At 39.8% G+C, this 20,609-nt stretch overlaps 1 protein-coding gene across 4 annotated transcripts; it reads left to right on the top strand.

Moving 5' to 3' along the window:
- Positions 1-123: 123 nt before the first annotated feature.
- On the top strand, positions 124-20,549 carry CLPX (caseinolytic mitochondrial matrix peptidase chaperone subunit X). 4 transcript variants are annotated; one of them, XM_042039685.1, is made up of 14 exons: positions 124-277; positions 3,867-4,027; positions 5,372-5,489; positions 10,744-10,898; positions 11,719-11,878; positions 13,057-13,098; positions 13,575-13,751; positions 14,915-15,079; positions 15,402-15,490; positions 16,013-16,177; positions 16,806-17,105; positions 17,234-17,326; positions 17,565-17,671; positions 18,710-20,549. In XM_042039685.1, exons 1-14 carry the CDS (start codon positions 208-210, stop codon positions 18,798-18,800), a joined length of 1,893 nt encoding a protein of 630 aa, XP_041895619.1. In that variant the 5' UTR covers positions 124-207; the 3' UTR covers positions 18,801-20,549. The 4 variants fall into 4 exon arrangements, with proteins under 4 accessions (XP_041895619.1, XP_041895621.1, XP_041895622.1 ...); XM_042039687.1 differs by having other exon boundaries at positions 17,565-17,721; positions 18,710-18,796; XM_042039688.1 differs by lacking the exon at positions 17,565-17,671.
- Positions 20,550-20,609: the final 60 nt, after the last annotated feature.

A 20,609-nucleotide genomic window follows, 5' to 3' on the forward strand; every position in this document is an offset into this window, starting at 1 on the left:
CACTGCTGAGATTACACTTCCCATGATGCCCCGCATGGGGAGCGCGTTCACGAGGAACGCGGTGCGGCGCGATGCCAGCTGGGATTTGCAGTCCCGTAGTGACGCGCGGTGCCGTCACGGGGGCGTTACCGGGGCGGGCGGGGCCGGACCGCCGCCAGCGAGGCCTTGTCGGCGGGGGGAGCCGGCCGGGCCCGCGGCCGCTGCACCATGTCCGCCTGCCACAGCTGCGCTGCCGCTGCCCGCCTCTTCGGCTCCACGCTGCCCTCCGCCCGCAGAGGTAACCGCGCTCGGGCAGCCGGCCTTCCTTCACCGGGCCCGGCGGGGTCAGGCCCTTCGGCCCGCGGCCCTGAGGGGGGCCCGGCCCCGCCGCTGCCCTTATCGCGCTGTGACAGCGGCGGGGCACGGCGGCCTTTGCCTCTTTTTTCCTGCCTTTAACCGTTTGCTGGGCTCACCCGCGCGGTGCGAGTGTCGGGGGTAAGGGCAGTGCTGCGTGGTGTGAAGTATCGGAGAATTTGCCCTCGTTACGGGGAAATGTAATGCGAGAATAGTTCATTTCAACAGGAGCGATTCTCAGCAGCTGTCGGCCAGGGTGTGTTACTCCGCAGTGAGAGTAAATGTGTTTAATTTGCTTTAAAATGGCTTAATTACGTTAACTGATTAAAAGCCTACCTTCGTTGTAGCTTAAACTTGGAATATTTCTTATAAAGATGGGCTTAGTTAGCAAAATTAATTTTTTCCGACTTGGTAGAAGGACGAGACTGTGCAAACCACTCACTGGAAGTTGAAGTGGTGGGAGGCTGTTACTTTTTTACTGTCTTTGTTCTTCTCACGGTGTTCTTGAGGGTACTGAGAGCAGACAAACCATGTGCTGCTTTGAGTGAAAGGTAGAGCACCCCCAAATTGTGCTGAAAATCCCTCTGTTGCCACAGTTGTGACAATATCTGCAATTACTGTACCCTCAGCAATAGCCCGATGAGTCAGAGATCATTTACTGCCTTTAAGAGGTGAGTTAACTCTTTGTAGGTGCCTTTGCATTTATATCTCAGATATCACCTGTGCTGAAAAGTTCAAACCTATACTTTCAAGTCCAGCTTGTCTGGCTTTATGCAATCCCCTGAAACAATAAACTTTAAAGCAAGTATTATTTTGAATTTATTTCAGAATTATCTTTTTTTAAAATTTGTGTGGTTTTTGGTCAGAACTAAGATTCAAAAGGCTTATATAAAAGAGCACATGAGACTAAAATGCAGATAAAGTAATACAACTATTTATCCATCAGCCTTCAATGAAAGTTGTTTAAAAATAAATGTATCCTATTTTAGTGTATTTTTTCTATTACATTATGTCTTCTGCCAGGTGCTTCCTTTGCTATGGCTGGGTGGTGCAAACTTGAGAGAGTTCTGAGTGCAGAGATCAATGTAGTCAATCGAGTGTTATGTGGGACAGTTACAGTTTGTCACAGTCTCTCTGTCACTTTCCTGAGCAGTAGATGCCTCCAAGATCCCCCAGGCTTGGCCCGGAAGTCACTATTTATTTCATCAAGTATCAATTAAAGGTTAATATGATGTTAAGGAGCTTCCCATTGTTTCTTAATGCACAAATCCAAACGTGCTGGATTGGTTCCATTGCTGCCAGCAGCGTTAGGAACACGTCCTTTGAATTTAGTGCTCCAAAAAAAAACCCCACCTGAGCCACCACTGCCAGGTGTGTGTGAACAAATCCTGCCAGCTGTTACATATTGGAACATTTATCAGTATCTGGATCGTTCAGTGGCAGCTGCCAGGCATTGGACTGAAATGTTGATTTCTCCTGAAAATCTCCCTCTGGGCTTATTGACGCAAGGAAGTAGCAGTGATAACTTTCTTACTGCTTCATTGTGTAATTATACAATGATGTTTTGTTAAAAAAACACCACTCAGACCTCACGATAAGCACATGAGGCTTTTTATGTTTAGCCACAAGCTGATGTAGCAGTAATACTTTTTTTTTCCGGTTTAGTTTTCACAGCTCAGTACCCAGTGCTGTGTAAGGTTTCACAGTTCATCCCATACAGTTCTCAGTGCATTTTCTGTCTCATAAGAGCAATCCGAATTAAAAGGAGGACTCTGAAATGTTTGAGCTTTTGTGTTAGTGCTTCAGCCTTTTTCCACAGGCCAAATCTCCTTGTCTTGAAAGGAAAGTTGTGTGACTTCAGGTTTTGTTCAAGGGAGGTGAGGTGATTATTTTATTTAAGGGGTCTTCTAAACCAAAACTCAGTAAAGGAACCATCTATGAGGAATGAGCCTCGAAGACTGCTCAGAACAGCTATTGCATTGTGAACACTCACCAAAGCTTGTTCTTTACTGACAAGTGCACTTGGCACACGGAGTCATCAGAGTTCTCTGCACATTCAAAGACACAACTGCTTCTGAGAGCCAGCCAGTGTTTTCAAGTTTTCTGTGATGTTTTCATAGCTTATCCTGTGTAATCTAAAATGTGTTGCAGTGGCACTCAACAGAGGAATTTAAAATGGGGAAGCTCATTGATTGTTCTTCCTCCCTCACGTTTACAGACAGAAGCAATGCTGTGAGAGATTTTTAAAAGATTAATTTTTAGTTATGTTAAAAATAGCTGCAAGTCATCTTCAGGTTCAGGAATTTTAAGCAGCATGTAAGTTAATAAACCAGCTTCAAATCTCATTTGACACTGTCATCTTCGTTGTGACTTTGCAGAGGCCTGTAGGAGTTTTCCTGGTAAATTTAGATTCCTCTTCTTTATTTTTCTCCCTTCTTGTTATAGTAACAAGGAGAATTTTCTGAGTATCCTCTTTCAGCTAAGTTTCCAGCTCTTCATTATTGTTATTTCCTCTTTCAGAGCAAATAAGCTGCACTCCTCTTGCCATTTCTACTTTTTCTTATTTTTTTAAGAGTTTTTGGATTTTCCATAGTATTCTCTCCTCCCCACAACAATAAAACTGTGTATTACCAGCAAGTTTGTAATTGCTATTGTTGCTGTATAGCTCTGCTGTCAGTAAGGCACAGAGTCCTTATCAAAACCAGAGAGCAAGTGAGAAATTTGCCACTTTAAATGTGAGAGATGAGATATGGATTCCAGGCTGTTGTTGATGTTGAAATCACAAGCACAACATATGCTGGCTCACATCGTACCCAGCCATGAAATGTAATCCTGCCCATGTTGCAAGAGGAGGAAAAGGCTGTTTAGTTCCTCAATGAGGTTCTTTTTTCATGTTGGCAATAAGGTATTTCAGCAAGGTTAAGATTATGCTGAGTTTGCCTGTGCCGGCCTGGCGGTGAGTGCCAAATAGGACATGGCTTCTCAGTTCTTCTCAGCACGGATTTTGTTGCCAAGAGGTGCCGCAAATTCCTGGAAACTAATTTTTAGTGGAGTTCCCAAGTGAAAGCCAAATCCATATGCGCTGTCATTGAGTCTGAAACACGTGATTTTTTTATAATAAAGAGAGTCTTCAGAGGTCTCTCTTATTTTGGGGGTTGAATGATTTCACAATAAGAGCTGTAAGTTGATTGTGTTTGTCATTCTGAGGATCAGTTTCATAACTGGGATGTTCCCTATTTCATGCCACAATGGAATTCTCAATTGTCTGATATCAGAGGACCTGGAATTACTTTGGGGGTCGTTTTTGGAAAACCCAGGCAGCTTTTAATGAGATGAACATTAAGGTGGTGAAGATAATTTACTTTGATGACTGAAATGTGGATGTTCAAAGCTGAATTCTGTTGCCAAAACCTTTAAGGGCCACTTAAAGTAAATAACTTCTGAGATTTGGTGGCAATGGAATCAAAACGGGAGTATTTTTAATATTTACCTTTCTTTTTTTTCTTTTTTTTGGGGGGTTTTTTTTTTTTTAGGTATTACTTGTGGTCGTACACGCATCCCCGTTTTAGGAAAACTTGGGACTTTTGAAACTTGTTCCCTAAAACGAATTCCTCTTAGAAACTTTTCAGAAACACCAGCATATTTTGCTTCAAAGGATGGTGCAAGCAAGGATGGTTCTGGAGATGGAAGCAAGGTAATTTCCACACACTCAGGGTTTCAGTCGTTGATGTAAAATGTTCCTTAATTTTTTTATATTTTTTTAACTTAAAATTAGGTTGATCTTTAAATGTTGGCCAACTCTTGACATTTCTAACCCTTCAAATTGCTGCAGTGAAGAAAAAATAAACTGTATTGTGAATTTATTAGGAGGCAAACCTTGTAAATGTCCCACAGTGCTTTTCCCAGTTTTATAAATTTTTTTGCTCAGTGTAAGAGGACACTTGAAAACTTTATTGGATGTCATAAATCAAGAATAGGTTTCAGGATCTCATGAAAAAGTAGTAATCAGAGCTATTCTCCTTCAAAAGCCTGCTGCTCCCAAGTAGGCTTTTTCAAACTAAGTACATTTTAAATGTCTCTGGGTTTAGAACTGATTTGTGTTAAGTAAGACAAGTCAGCGAGGACATGAGATTGATCACCTCTTGTTAGTCAGTTGTAGTCTATTTTTATCCTAGTCATTCTCTATAATTGTAGTTAATAAACAGCTTCTTCAGATAAATGATTACCTGAGAATAAAACTGCTCTTTAGTCAGCAAATAACATTTTGAGAGTTCACAGGCAATAACTTTGCCTTAGTATGGTGTGTTGTGAACCTGAGGAACTGTCCAGATGACACAGGTGTGTTCTGAAGGTGCAATTAAACTTTAAAAAAAACCCCTAAAAATTTAATAGTGTTTTTTTTCTTGAGAAGGGTTGTGAGGAGAAATCAGTAGGCAAGAAAGGTTTAAAAAATGGGGAACTGCCTTTAAAAAGGGAAGAGAGATTTTTACTGTTTCCTAAAATATAATAACTTTTATTAATCCAAGTATGAAGGCATAGAAGAGATGCAAGTAAAAAATACAGTATTTCCAAGCACTTTGAGATGCTTCATCTAGAGTAGATTGCTACACCTGTCAAGGAAGTGAGAGGAGCTGTGGCTTCATAAACCCTTAGAATCCATGCAGTTGAGATAATAAAATACTCTTTAAATACCATTTGTTTTCTTGTCTGGCATTAAAACATTAAAATACACTATTAAAGCATTCTTGACACAGCTTGTTACTGTTTTAGTGCCAGTCAAGCAGCTCTAATTCAGGTATGGGATACCTCTTCCGTGGGCATCCAAAACTGGCAGACCTAGGAAATGCAGATGTGTGTACACTTCCAAGTGTTTGTCACATTCTTCTAAGTTTTCAAAGCCTTTAAAAAATCCTGGCAACAGCTACTTTGTCATTCAGCTATTGCAAAATTCGAATTATTTGATTCCATGAGCACACTGCTAAATGCCTACTTTACCAGCTCCATTGTTTGGGGCTAATTGTCTGGAAATCTCTTTCAGAAATCTGTTGGTGAGGGTGGAGGTAAAAAGTCAAGCTCTGGAAGCTCTGGGAAAGGAGGGAACCAACTGCGCTGCCCAAAGTGTGGGGACTTGTGCACACACGTGGAGACCTTTGTGTGTAAGTTTTCATTAAAACTTCCCTTTCTTTAATAGGCACAGAAGTGACTTTATCATTTAACATACTCCTGATAGGGAAGTTTTAGCCTACCTAATTATATGATGTCAGAAATTTTGTTATGCTTAGTTTGGCCTTGTTGGTGTAACCATTTATTGTCTCTGTGGGTATTGTCTCTGAGTAGTTCCCATGGTGTGTATGAATGTGGTAGTGGAATTCACATTGCATCTGTGAATATTTTAAAAATAATTAATTGTATATCATGCATTAAAAATAGCACTTTAACTACTGGTACTTCTATCTGTCTATTATATAAATATATGCTTAATTATATAGGTTTGTAATGTCTGTCCTTTCTTTCTTAAATAATAAAAGTTTAATCCTGCATTTACTGTAACCAAAGTGCTTATCCAGCAGAGGAATTAGTATCTGACAGATGGCTTACTAGAACAGTCTTCTATGGCAAAGTCAGAGCTACAATACATTCCAAACAGAAGGCTGGAAAGTCCAGCTAGAAAATCCAGAATGCCTGTTCTCCAGCAGCAATTGCTACTTTTTTTTTTCTTTTTTTTTTTTTTGGAAGTGTAATCCCAATTAAGGCCAGTTATCCTTTAGGTTCTATCTGACCTGAAGACATTTCATACCTCATTTCAGCACTAATGAGACTAGCTTAGAAAACAGTTGTCAGAAAGCAAATACCCATTGTTGGTGGAGCTTAAGGAGGAAGTATCAAGTCATGATCAGACTTGTGCACTAAGAGGCTTAAGACAAGGTCAGCAGTTGTTAATATCACAGCTGGCAAAAATAATGAGTGGATGTGCTGTTATTTGCTGCTACTCATATAAAATAGGATTTTAAATGATCAAGTGTTATGAATTACAAGACAGTTCTATAATAATAACAATATATTTCTTTATGTTAGATAAAAGGATCAGTCCTCAGTTACTTTTTTCCCCCTAGAAATAAGGTTGTTTTTCTGGTTTGTTTGAAACTATAGGCAACAAGGTATTCTGCAAAACCTGGCACTAGTTTCTGGAACTAGAAATATGATCCTGTCTGGTGTTCAGTGTGGTCTCTCCCTGGACTAGGCGTGGTTGGAAACAGTGGAAGGATTTTTAAGTTTATTTACCTTCTTATGATTCACGAGTAGGCAGAGATGTTTTTGAAACTCTCACTTCACTGGTGTTTGCCTTGGTACTGCAATTTGTGCTTTTATCTGGAAATACCATTCAAGCATTGTCCCAGAATGATCCCTGAAAGCAGAGATGTGATTTAGTGTTTTGTCAGTGTTGCTGGGAACACTTAAACATGCTTGGAAACTTCCTTGGGAGCAGGATTTATTCATGCCAACACTATGGGAGAACATATCTTGATACATGCAATCTAAAATTCACAAGTAGTGAATCCACTTGAGTTGAGCGTGAGAATTAACACAGGTTCTGTAAACAGCTTGGGACTGGAAACCCACATTTTTCTGAAGCTCCTTTGAGTTCTGGCGAAGTTTCCTCTGGACCTGTGTTATTCTGGTTTAGTCTGTAAATTTGAGCACACTGCTTCCCAACCACACTGTATAAAGCAGCTGGAAAACAGAAGTTCTAATTATCTTAAAGATTATTTGAAAAAAGAAAACAAAAACTAAGGAAAAGAAATCTGTCCCATTCTGCTCAAAATGAATGGGTTGCAAGTTGTATTAAGCCTATTGTAAGTTGATTTTTTTGGATAAGCCTTTGTTGTTGCTTAGTCAGGAAAAATGATAAATTTGCACAGTTCTGGTTTGAATTGCCAACCTGCAGAGCCTTAAATAAATAACTAAAACCAAAGGAAAACATGCAATTAGTATTTGTTCAGTTTAAATATTAGGTTTTCAGTCATTTTGAGAGAAGTAGGGAAACACAATACTGAATAAAAGCCACATTCATTAGAAAATTAATTGCCATTGAGTGATAGTGTGACTGGCTGGTTTTCCAGTGGAGTTTGTTTTTGATGGAGCTTCACTCTGTGTCTGCAAATCTTGCAGAAAGATTTGCTTGGCAGTGGTTTTCCAGTAATTAACAATGAAGGGAAAGTATGAGGCAAACAAAAAGTCATTTTGCTTTGACCTCCTTTCTCAGCAGTTCCTGTATTGTTTTGGGTTGTGAAAGTCTGTAAGGAGAGTTTGTGATCAGTGGAATAAGACTTGATCCTCAGATGTGGAGTGAAATCCAACAGCTGTAAAGCTGATTGACGTAAGAAGCCTTATCTGGTTGCTCCTTTTACTGTCTCCACCTGATGTCATTGGGTTACTCCATCCTTCAGAGCAAGACTTCCCTGCTACTGTACATACTTGGAAGTTTCCTTGCTTTCTTTTTCCTGGTTTGGTTGGGAGTTTTTTTTTTACCTTAAAGCAGTTTGATAGTAGCCCATTATCTCAACCCTGCAAGTCTTTTGAAGTTTAATCCTCTGGTTGTTTTTGTTTCCTGTATGTTTTGTAAAAAACCTGGCATTTCTTTTTGGCGAGGTCAACTCACACAGACTTTAGAAATCCCTTTGCTAATGCAGCCTCTGTGGCAATGTTGTATGATTAAAAACAACACTTGACTTGCATTTTGGCGCACTGTAAATATTTGCAGACATCTTAATGACGGGGGTAATTTGACATGGGTGTTCTTTGCTGTGCTTTTATGTGTTTGCTAAAAGAACATATGAAAACATGCCAGTATTTAGGATTAGCAAAGTTGCCTGCAACTCAATAGTGTACTCATTTTTTTTTAGTGATGTTTTAAAAATGCCCTATAGTACTCTTAAAACCCATTCCTTATTTTCTGGGGGTTTTTAATCATTCATGTGGATCTATAAAGGGAACAACCATTCTCATGGCTCTTCTATCCTAAATAAGTGTTGTATAAGGAAGGAGAACAGCCTCGTGGCGCTGTAGTCATCACGGATATCAGAGGTGTTTTGAGTGAGCCCTGGGAGAAAGGCTGGGTTGTTTTTTTCCCTGACAATATTGTTGCTAAATAATAGTTACGTAACAGGAATGGGTTCGTGCAAGTGGATCTCCATCACATTCCCATCAGGCAGATAACAGTAATTTGGAAGGTTGCTAGGAGAGTTTTCAGGCTGTTGCACAAAATTTCTTTCAAGTAAAGTTAATAAAGCTGTGTTGGTCACAGTATTAGTTGCTATATTCTTAAAGTAATCTGTTGGTCTTGCTTATCCAGGTATAAAGTGGGATTAATGGTAAGAAAAACCCCACCCACTCCTCGTTTGCTGATGCCAGTCCTATGGGAGACAACAAGTTATAAATAAGCAGCTTGTTTATTGCTAGAGGGTGTTGTTACAGTCAGATCGTGCTGCAGTGTTGAAGCCATTTTCTAAAAACTTTTTATGATTTCAGAAATTCTGATATTGGAGTTTTTCATGGGGTTGTTTTTCTACATTTACTTTACTTTTAATTAAATACGTTTACTAGTATATTTCCTTTAAATCTATCCTATTGCTTGTGATTTGCATTTAATAGCATAGTAGTATGGCTAGAAAGGATCTATTCTGAATTACTTTTATTATTCTTCTCGACTGTCTGTTTTTATTATTTCAAGTTTGCTTTGCCGAAGGAAAAGCAATGAAGGTTCTCATTTTCAGGCTTATGAAACCAACCTTTGCAGATTTCTTGAGACATAGTTCACAAGGCCAGCGGTAGGAGGGTTTAGCTTTTGGTATTTGAAAGAAATTTGTTCTAGTCTTAACAGTAAAATAAACAAGCAGAAGATCTTGCAAAACATCAAAGTCCTCATGATCTGTTGCATACCACAGCTGCCTCTTGTTGGGATGAGCCCTTTGGGTGACCCCACTGTGCTTGGTGTCCTGGGCTTAGGTGACTCGGGCCTGATCCACAGTGTTCCAAAGCCAGTGGGATGCAGAGAGCAGGAGCTGCCAGAGCCCTCCTGTAATGCTGTCTTTGATGTTCTAGATTGCTTCCCTGCACTTAAACTGTTAGTTTGAGTTAGGAGCATTTCCTGCATAGCTAAAACCTTCATTAATTTTGTCTCTCTCAGAAGTGCAGAGTTTCCTCTCCTAAGTGTGGCGCTACTGGATAAGTATCAAAAAGTTTTGTATTTAATCCAATGTCTGGTTGCTGCCCAGAATTGTATTTCTTTGGGGCAAACTGTGTTCCCTCTTGTCTCGGTTTTGAAAGACAGGTGTCTGCTAAGGAAGGCAGAGGCCCCCTTGAAGTGGCAGATATAACCCCTTTTCCCTCCAAGTTATTATATTTTGAAATCAAGAGCCTTTAGGCGAAGATGTGGGAAATAGGAATAACAGTTCTTTACTATATATATATATATGTATATAACCAGTCAAACAAAACAACAAGAACTATGGCAGTAACAGCAATCACAAACCCAGTCCCAGCCTTCTCGGCTGTCAGGCTATTTCCCCTCGGGTGCAGTTCCGCTCGCAGCCGGCAGGGGCGCTGGCGGCTCCCGGTGAGCAGGGCAGGTGCGATGGTTCCCCCGCGGCTGCAGGGGGCGCTCCGGAGCGAGCTCGGGAAACACGCGGCACTGGTGCTCTGGGATCTGGGAAGGGATGGAACAAAGGCTTCACAAACCGCTGGGCAGCTGATCCCGGGCTCTCAGGAACAGCAGGCTGAAACAGCAGGCTAGAACGGCGGCTGGAACGGCAGGGACGGACGCAAATCCCGGGTGGCAGGCGAGATGTATCCAGATGGGAGAACCCCACGGAGGCCCAGGCAGGCAGGGCGAGCAGGGCTACAGCGTAGCGAAAGCTCGAAGCAGCAGTGGGGCAGGGCAGCCACAGCCCGGTCTCCAGCAGGGCAGGGAAAGCGGCTTTTGGGGTCCCGGCGTTGCTTCCAGCAGAAAGAAAGAACGGCCAAAAAGAAAGAAGCAGCAGCTCCTTTCTCTGCAGCTTCTCTCTCCGGACGCTCAGAGCGAACTGACCCCACACCCAGGTGTAGACAAAGGAGTAGCCAGGCCCGCCCCACTCCCCTTTTTGTCTTTCTTAAGTACAGCTATTTGTCCCCTAGCAACATGCATATGGGAGAAAATTCCTTTAACAGGAAAAAAACTAAGACTAAACTAAAACCCCAACACCTCTGTGTTAAATTTCATAGGCCAATAATTGCTTTTAAATGTTCTAAGGTAAGTGAGGGAGAAGTGTTGTGTAAACACAGAGTGGTTGTGCTGTCTTACAGTGCTTGTCCCGTGTGATAAACTCGGGCAGAAGCAATTCCTCTTACTGTTTTGTTTGACTTTTTCTGCAGCTTCCACCCGTTTTGTGAAGTGTGAAAAGTGTCACCACTTTTTTGTTGTCCTGTCAGAGGCAGACACAAAAAAGAGCATCGTTAAAGAGCCCGAGTCAGCAGCAGAAGCTGTGAAATTGGCATTCCAGCAGAAGCCACCACCTCCACCGAAAAAGGTATGTTTTTAATTCCACCCAGTGTCCCCTTGTGTTGCAGCATGGTGAAATGCTTCCCTTAATCTGCATCAGGTGTGTAATGGGCTCCTGGGACAGAGCAACAAACAATAAAGATGATTAGCTCAAGATTAAACTTTGTGAGCTTTGTGACCCAGCAGAGCACTGATAAATGGAGCAAGTAGATCCAATAAAGGTATTTGAGCTTGTTTTCCTCTGTCTTTGTCTTGTGACTTCATTTTCTCCTTTGACCTTGAGGCTGACCTCATCCCTCACCAACCATATTATCTATTCTTTCTCACTATGGCCTTGCATTCTGTATCCTTATTTTAGCAGCTTCTTTCTGTAGCTGCAGGGCCTTTTATTTGCTGTGGTTTTGGGTGAGAGCTGTAGCTGATTAACTTGTGGCCATGATCCTTCTGAAGTCATTTGGTTTCCTTGTAGAGAATAGTGAGGAAGCCTTTTATGTTTCTCAGTTCCTGGTGGACTGTAATGATTTCTGAACCTGCACATGGCTCTGATAGGCCTCTTTTAAGAAACTAAGTGTTCTTAAAATTTCTGTTCCTCTTAAAAATTTGGATGAGAAGGGCAACTGGTTTATGTATTAGTGGGGCAGAACTGACAGGCACAATATGAGTGTGTGAGCACTGTGTTTTTAAGGTAAATTTATCAAAAGGAATATGTTTTGTATTTTAGATGCTGGTTTCTGTTTCTCAGGTCTGTAACTATTTAGACCAAAGTCCATCTTTGGCACAATATACTATTTTTGCTTTTCTGCTGCAAGGTGCTTTAGAAGTGTTACTAAGATTAAGCTATTTTTCAGATTTACAACTACCTCGACAAATATGTTGTTGGTCAGTGTTTTGCCAAGAAGGTGCTTTCAGTTGCTGTGTATAATCATTACAAGAGAATCTACAATAATATCCCATCTAACCTGAGACAGCAAGCAGAAGTTGAGAAACAGACTTCTTTAACACCAAGAGGTTTGTATGATATTTGGTATATTTCTGGTCAAATAAATCACCATTTCAGGGCCCTAACTTAAGAAATCCAAGGAAGGTTTTACCCTGACACTAGATGTTCTATAACTGAAATGATGTAAAAGAATTTCTACTAAATATAACTTTCATTGTGAACTTCTGTGATTTATTTAAATGGCAATCAGAAGGTTTATGGTGCTTACCATATGTTTAGCCTTTTTTACTGATACATGTTATGGGGTATTCTCCTTTAACTTTCTAAAGTGAGCCTCCTAAATTTTTCTTTCTAATCTCATTTACTGCTTAACAGTAAATCTGCTGCTTAATCTGCAAGCAACAATGCAGATCAGGAAGGTGATATTTTGCATAGGTAAATTGATGAGTACTTAGACTTCTAACTTCCCTTGCTTCTGCTGGCAGCATCTGCTGGTCACCACAGTATTGTTCCATATCTAGCAGGTGTAGATGGAGTTACTCTTGGCAGTACTTTTGCTGCTGAGCAAGTGTGTAGCTATGTTGATCTAATTTATTTTTAGAAGCAGGATTAAGTTACCATCTCTGCCTCAAAAGCGTACCTTGGGTGGGTTTTTTTTAAGGTGTTTTGTTCTGTCTTGCAGAAGTTACCATGTTAAGCAAACAGAAATCTTCTTTGCTTTTTGAATTTTAAGTCTTTTAACTGAGGAGGGAACATTAGTAGCACTGTTCTGGTAATGGTAAGAGAGCAGTTGTGTACCTGGCACTAGGAAGTTCTGACCCTCCCCAGGGAGATAACATGGTCCATACCCAGAGAGACTGACAGTGAAGGTTTACATATTTCAGAGTTCTGTCCTATAACAAAGTCTTACATTGTAACACTCAGGGAGAGTTTAAGGAAGCCTTTCCAAACCAAATTTGTTATTGTACTTTTTTCCTTCTATAATTGGTTCTAAAGTGAAAATCTAATCAGAGGTAATAGATTGTTAATGTTTTAAGAAGTAGAAAGCTTGCTGGCGTTTTAAAATCATGCAGGTTGGGTTTTGGGTTAATTTTGACAGTAATAAAAAATAGCTCTGGTGGGGATTTCTTGTTAGAAATACATTCATAGACAGCAATAAGGTGTATTCAGAAGAGGGCAAGAGGTGGAGAATCTATAAGCTTTTATAAACTTACATTTTTATTACTGTTTTCATCCTCTCTCTTAGAATTAGAAATCAGAAGACGGGAGGATGAGTACAGATTTACAAGTAAGTGAACCCTCTCCTCATGTCCTCCTCTGCAATACCTACTCTTATGATATGCAGAACAGTCTTTAGTGACTGCTTGTTTGAAATGCTGGGTGAAGTCCAGTTCTTGTACTTTTTCATCATGATAATCAACAGCTTGGGTTTATTTCTTCTCATATGTGAAAAAATATATGAGAAATTACAGTTAAAATGAGTACATTTGTAAGGACTGAAAATTTCTCTTGCTTTTAATGCAGAGGAATGTTTTTAGGTAATCCACTGTGCCTTTGGAAATTCTTTTCCTATATGCCTGTGCAAAAGCATGGTTGGAACTCCCGTATGTGTAATAATTGTGCTGTATTTCTGTTGCAGTCCTCTCTGTAAGCTTCTGTACAGGTAGAATTCTAGATTTGCAAAAGAACCAAGCTGTTATTGTGTGTTTAAGGTAATGACAGACCTTGTTGGTACTCAAACAGTACTGTTATTGTTCTCTTCAGAACTCCTGCAGATTGCTGGAATCAGTCCACATGGTAATGCTTTGGGAGCATCAATGCAGCAACAAATGAACCAGCAGATACCTCAGGAGAAACGGGGAGGAGAAGTACTAGATTCACCCAATGATGACATTAAACTTGAAAAAAGTAATATTTTGCTGCTTGGACCAACTGGATCAGGTATACAGCTGCATGTTTTTATAGGCATCCTATTTTTCCATGGAATTTGTTGTTAATTAGTGATTTCTCTCTTCTGTGATTATTCAGCTTGGTTTATAAAAAACCTAAATGTGAGTTTCAAACTTGGATTTCAGTGCTTTCGTGACATGTTAACATGCTGAGCTAGTGACCTTAAAAAGGAGCAAGCTGTAGTTGTGTGGTTTTCTTTTTTTTCTATTTTTAATGCCTGTATTTACTGACTGAATAAAAGATGCCACTTTGACTAAGCTGAAATAAAAGGCATTTATAGTTTCTCTGCTTAGGTGGCAAGCTGAGATGCTGCAGTTAAGACAGTGCTGTTTCACCTCTGGGACAGATTAGTTGCAGGGAGTTGGAAAGAGAGATTATTTTGTATGTTCATAAGACTTGGGAATGTTTGTGCTGAAGTGATGGCATTTTGCAGACTTTTTGGGAGAACATTCACTAAACAATATTTTAATTCTGTTTCTTCCCAACTTCAAAGCAGGAGCAATTGGACTTTGCACTGCACCCTGAGTGTCTGCAAAGGACTACTGATTTATTTAATCTTTAAACTCTGCAAGTACATGTATTATGGTTTTTATATTGTGTGATATTTTATTTGTGATACTGTATGCATTTCAAGCTGCCTTAAAATGTGTATTATTAAACTAAAACCAGAAATACAGCCTGCCAATGTAAAAACCACTGCTTATGAAAGCTATCTCCTTTGTAAAATGTTCCTATATTAAGATGCTGGCATGATTCAGAATGTCTAATAAGAGTAACAATGATCCTGTGGTAAATCCTAGAATGGTTTGGGTTGGAGGGTACCTTAAAGCTCCCCTCATTCCACCCCTGCCATGGGCAGGGACACCTTCCCCTGTCCCAGGTTGCTCCAAGCCCTGACCAACCTGGCCGTGAACACTTCCAGGAATGGGGCAGCCACAGCTTCTCTGGGCAGCCTGTGCCAGGGCCTCCCCCACCTTCACAGGAAGGGATTTCTTCCCGATATCTCATCTAAACCCGCCTTCTTTCAATTTTAAGCCATTCCCCTTTGTCCTGTTACTATACATCCTTGTTAAAAGTCCCTGTCCAAATACTTGGATTTGTGTGCTCGAAGAGAAACGTGTGGCAGTTCTAACATGCAGCTTTTGCTTTATCAGGTAAAACCTTGCTGGCTCAAACTCTGGCGAAATGCCTAGATGTACCTTTTGCTATCTGCGATTGTACCACCTTGACTCAAGCTGGCTATGTTGGGGAAGACATCGAATCTGTCATCGCAAAACTCCTGCAAGATGCCAACTACAATGTAGAAAAAGCTCAGCAAGGTAAACTTCTAATGTGTGTTTCAGAGTCTGTGTTAATTTTGCCTAACTGCTCTGAGCTTTTGAGACCACTAATATTCCTGAAATTGGTGTTCCTGCTGGATGTACTCAAAGTTTAAATCAGACAGAATAAACCTGAAAAGAGCTCAAAGTGTAGTGTAGAGCTCTTCTAGTTTTGTTTTTGTCCATAATTGGACAAAATTGCATATTTTTGCAATCCGGAAGTAGAACAGACTGCTGCTCTCTCAAATGTTATTATTTCCTGTAAATTCTTGCTTCTCTTTAAAAGTAGGGTCGTCTTTAAACCCATTTTCTGTAACTGCAGGAATCGTTTTTCTGGATGAGGTAGATAAGATTGGCAGTGTTCCTGGTATTCATCAGTTACGGGACGTTGGGGGAGAAGGTGTTCAACAGGTAAATACTTCCATGGAGTGATTTTACTTCCTAAGTAAACAGGATGTATGATCCTGTCATGTCAAACAGCATGGGAATTTATGGAGTCATAGTTCTTCAGTTTCTTAATTGTTCACCTTCAAAAGACACATCTTTCCTCTTGAATTTCTTAATTTTAAAAACATCATCTCAAAAGCAAATTGAGACTTCCTCGTGGAAATGTTTTAATTGAAAAATGTCTTCTCAGCATTCAGACAGCCAGTTCATAATGCAGGCAAGAACAGATAACATTTCCCACTTAAACAAAACTGTTAAAAGCAGCTAATCATTACATGCATAATGTGCATGGGAGCCCCATTAAAGGAACATTTTTGTCCTTAGGGGGATTGTCTCATAGGGAAAACTGACTTTTCTGGACACTTACTATAAAGGCATAAGGGAGCAAAAAATGCATCTGTGAAAATGACCGTAGCATGGTGTGCCCTCTTATATGATGCTACACAGTGTTAATTTTTTATTGCTTATTTCTTCTTTCCTTCTTAGGGCTTGTTAAAATTACTTGAAGGCACAATAGTAAACGTTCCAGAAAAGAATTCTCGGAAACTACGTGGAGAAACGGTGCAGGTTGACACAACAAACATCCTGTTTGTAGCTTCTGGTGCTTTTAATGGTCTTGACAGAATTATCAGCAGGAGAAAAAATGAAAAAGTGAGTGCATCAGGCTGTATCTGAGCTGGAAAAATCATCATCTTAATTACTGTTTGCAATACTGACTTTGACATATTTGTCTTGACATATTTGTAAACACACTAAATTTCTTTATTTCAGCAAGTGGTGCTAAAGGCCATCTTCATCTTGAAATACCTGGTCATGCAGTTCACTGTTTTGTAGATTAATGTCTGGGACAGGGTTCTTGCTGCAGCGTTCTGACAGAATGTGCTCCCTGTTTCTACACTAAAGGAGTGACTGAAATTCAAGTTACTGTTCATGTTAATTTGTGTAGCTTCCCATGTAAGCAAACTTGCCTGCATTTGCTTCTTATGAAGTGTCACTGGTACTTGTAAACCGGCCAGAATATGTTGATAACCTTCTTTATTTTAAGAAAAAATTGCTCTTGTACTGATGTATTAATCCTTCACTGAGGGAATTCAATTTTATAAGAAACTGATTGTGTGCTAGAGGTCTAATTTTACGCTAAGTAGTTTCTTGAGCTTGAATTAGTATGTAATGACGTAGCAGTCACTGCAGATTATTTAATACTCGTGGAAACTGATTTATTTACATAAAGAAAGCTCAGTTATTGCAGTTCTGTAAGCAGAACATGTTTATCTTCCAGTACCTAGGGTTTGGGACACCATCTAACATGGGGAAAGGCAGAAGGGCTGCAGCAGCAGCTGATCTTGCCAATATAAGTGGAGAGTCTGACCCACAGGAAGATATTGAGGAGAAGGATCGCTTGTTGCGCCACGTGGAAGCCAGGGATCTCATAGAGTTTGGCATGATTCCCGAATTTGTGGGACGTTTGCCTGTTGTGGTTCCTCTGCACAGCCTGGATGAGAAAACCCTTGTACGGATTCTTACGGAGCCACGGAATGCGGTGGTTCCTCAGTACCAGGCACTATTCAGCATGGATAAGGTTTGACTTTTTATTTGATGACTCTCTGGTATTCTTGTTTATAAATACATGTTGTTTTCAGTAATGCTTGTACTCAACACAGTCATAAATGAAATAATTAACTGAACTTCCCATTTTTCTCTGTGTAGTGTGAATTAAATGTAACTGAAGATGCATTGAAGGCTATAGCCAGACTGGCCCTGGACAGAAAAACTGGTGCCAGAGGTCTTCGATCTATAATGGTGAGTAAATTAAGTCTTATAACAGTAAATGAACCTTCCTGGATGTGTGTATGGACCTAATCATGACCATTTCCTGTCAAAACCACACTTAGTTCTGGTACTTACATGGATACAGTAAGTCTTTCTAAAGCTATGAGTATTCAAGAGTTCTTTCAGGAAGACTCTCTAGCTCTGAAAATTACTTGCCCTCTTGTAGAAGAGGGCATACAGAAATATTTTCCCCTCTATTTTCTTGTAGGAAAAGCTGCTGTTGGAGCCCATGTTTGAAGTACCCAATTCTGACATCATATGTGTGGAAGTTGACAAAGATGTTGTAGAAGGCAAAAAAGAGCCAGGATACATTAGGTAAAACCGTAACAGAAGTAGCAGAACAGACCAGTAATACAACTAGACAGGTATTCTGATGGAATAAACACAAATCCATGCACACAAACTAAAAAAGATTCAATGCTTTGTATATTGTACACAGCTGAATTAGTGCCTGTTCTGTCCTAGAGACTTTGGAATTGTATTACTTCAGTTTTTAAATAGAAATTTAAAAGTAAACATATGTGAAGTTACTTTTGTGTATGTATACCCGTAGAAAGAGAAGTAAATTTTAAGTTAACAGGAAAAAATTGAAATTCAGTTGTGACTGTACTGAAATTTCTGAAATGAAACTGTTTCTTTCCTCCTACTTTTTACCTCTGATGTGGGGTTTTTGATACAAGCTCTGGGCTGCTAGAGTTTTCTGCATTACCCTTGCAGCAGTGGAGAGACAGAAAGGCACATCTATTGCTTTGCTGAACTCTAGTTAAAACAATCATTTTGATGTTGTAAAGATTATGGTAACGATGTGGAATGTTGAAAGCACTGCACAAATCTGGATTAAAAAAAAAAAAACAAGGATTTTAGTGAATGAAGGATGGAGATGAGAGGGAATGGGTCAGGTGAAAACTGGTTAAAAAAGTTCAGGTCTGAAATTTACTAACTGTGTCTTGGTTTCTACCACTGACAATGTTGTTTGAGTGGCTTTCTCCACTAAGGTACATTTACAGCACTTTGTCTGTCCTGAAGCTTGGCTCAGCCTGGTATGGGTGGAGGGAATGGAAAGTACTACACTGATGGTTGCTTTAAGTGATTTTGTATAGCACTAGAACTACCAAATTTATTGATTAAATCAAACAACTTACTGAAAATCAGAAGGTTAATTGAATTCAATTAATGAGACTGTGTGCTGGTGGCACTGCAAATGTGCACAGCAGCATTTCCAGATCAGAAAGTCAGAACTTTTGCCATGGGGCACTGTGCAAGTGACATGTTTGTCAGAAGCTATGGAAAGTGTCTCTTGTTTTTTTTTTTTCCCCAATTTCCAAGGTATCTGATCATTCCTTTCAATCCTAGGGCTCCCACTAAGGATTCGTCAGAAGAGGAGTATGACTCTGGAGTGGAGGAGGAAGGCTGGCCTCGACAGGCAGATGCTGCAAACCATTAAACGCTGTCAGAACTTCCACCCGCAAAAAGCTCACTTGGTTCTTTCCTTACGATTGCCTCTGGCTTCAGCCTGATCCTAAAGGCACCGGATCTGTCTCGGATACGATTCGTGATGAGGAACTTCATTAGCTAAATCAGACTGTGTATTTTATTGCAGCATCACATTGATTTGATGGACAGAGTGTGGACTGGGATGGCATAATGTTCAAATATGAATTGTATATTACACTTGTTCAATTAAAATGTATAGCAAATGCAGCAGCACCCGCACTGCCCTTGCCAGAAACTAAACCAGCAGTGCGGGTGCTGCCAATAGTTAGGTTTAACAATAATGTTACTCTACAATCAAAATTAATTGGGAAATCAAAATTAATATTTAGTAGAGGGTGAGTAAACTATCTTAGCTCCTGGTACGGCTCACAGGGGGTTTATGTTCAGGTCAGTGTTAAGAGTCCTGCTGGTGTGTGAAACCCAGCGGGTGCTGGAGTGACTTGTTACATTGGTGGGGGAGGAAGCCCTTTTGGAAAAACTGGGACACACTTTATGATACTGCTGGGAGATTCTGCTAAAATGTGACACTGGTTTGTTACAGTAATTTGAATATTGAATAATACCCTTCACATCTCCATTGGGAGCAGTAGTCACCTTCGATACTGTGAAAGAAGGTGAAATCAGTTATTTGCTAGTTTTCCAGAGGGGTAAACAAGATTCCTAGGAAGAGGTAAAACCATTTGAATTTCGATGAGAAGTCACCATAAATTTTTAAATATTAATGTTCTAATATAGTACATTTTGTTTAACATATTGGAACTATCATGCATCAATTTTTTGGTGCCAGGTATTTGCCCAACCTATCTTAAAATGTTAAGAGATGAAATAAGTAAATGTATAATATTTTTGCTGTAATCAGTAGTGATTGTTCACATGACAGTGCTTTTTAAGTTATATTCTCAAATGCTAGTATTGCATCTTGTGGGTTTGTCTTTGATTTTTAGTCTCACAGCAAGCAATCCTCCCTCTTCTGCTCTCCACCAAATTAATTCAATCCTTTACAAAAGTCTTTGTAAAAACACTAAAGGACCTGTATGGTTTTGATTTGTTTCAGGAATTAAAATTGTCACTTACAACTTTGTTTTGTCCTTCAGTGAAAATGTGGACTTGAGTTTCCCTAAAACTTTAATTCACGCAATTTAAATAAAACTTTCATCCTTCTTTTCAGTCTATTGGATGTTTTAGGACAGGAAAGCATACTGAAAATCTATTGACCCTATTTTTGTCATTAATTTTTGTCATGTAAATTTTATGTAATACTTGTGTTCTTCCCTAGCAGCAGTGTGACATGCAGTTGTAGCCAGGTGCAACAGATACTTCCCCTGAGATTTCAGATTTTTTCAGGTTAAATGACCCACTAATGATTCAGAGAAAGCTGCGTTTGGTGTTGAGGATGTTTCTAGAAGCTTGGTCCCCTTGAACTGGGAATCTGTGGTGGACTATCTGTAACTGCATCCTCACTTTCCTTTTTGTAGAGTGAAAAAATATAACAGCTTTTAATTCTGAATCCTTTAATTCAAATCCTTTTTTAAACAGATAGAAAAAACCACGACATTTTACGTGAAACTGTTCAACAACTTAGTTTTGAAAGTTGTTTGGAATTCTGTAACCAAGAACTGTTTTTAAGGAAACAAAAATGCCGTGTAACTACAGTTTGTACTTCACCTCTGGCGTTTGAATAAAAGCGAATATTCAAGCAGCGGAGAGTTGTCATCCCTGACGCCATCCCCACATCTTGGAAGTTTTAGGAGTACTTTTG

Source organism: Corvus kubaryi, unplaced genomic scaffold (genome assembly GCF_017639235.1).
Source record: "Corvus kubaryi isolate FWS band 111438036 unplaced genomic scaffold, C.kubaryi_AGA036_p1.0 37394, whole genome shotgun sequence".
Classification (NCBI taxonomy): domain Eukaryota; kingdom Metazoa; phylum Chordata; class Aves; order Passeriformes; family Corvidae; genus Corvus; species Corvus kubaryi.

Excerpts from the sequence above, each read along its gene's own strand:
- CLPX (XM_042039685.1), top strand. The coding sequence starts at position 208 with ATGTCCGCCTGCCACAGCTGCGCTGCCGCTGCCCGCCTCTTCGGCTCC. Across the intron at positions 15,491-16,012 it reads GGGGAGAAGGTGTTCAACAG|GGCTTGTTAAAATTACTTGA; the intron begins GTAAATACTTCC and ends TTTCCTTCTTAG. Across the intron at positions 17,672-18,709 it reads AAAGAGCCAGGATACATTAG|GGCTCCCACTAAGGATTCGT; the intron begins GTAAAACCGTAA and ends TTTCAATCCTAG.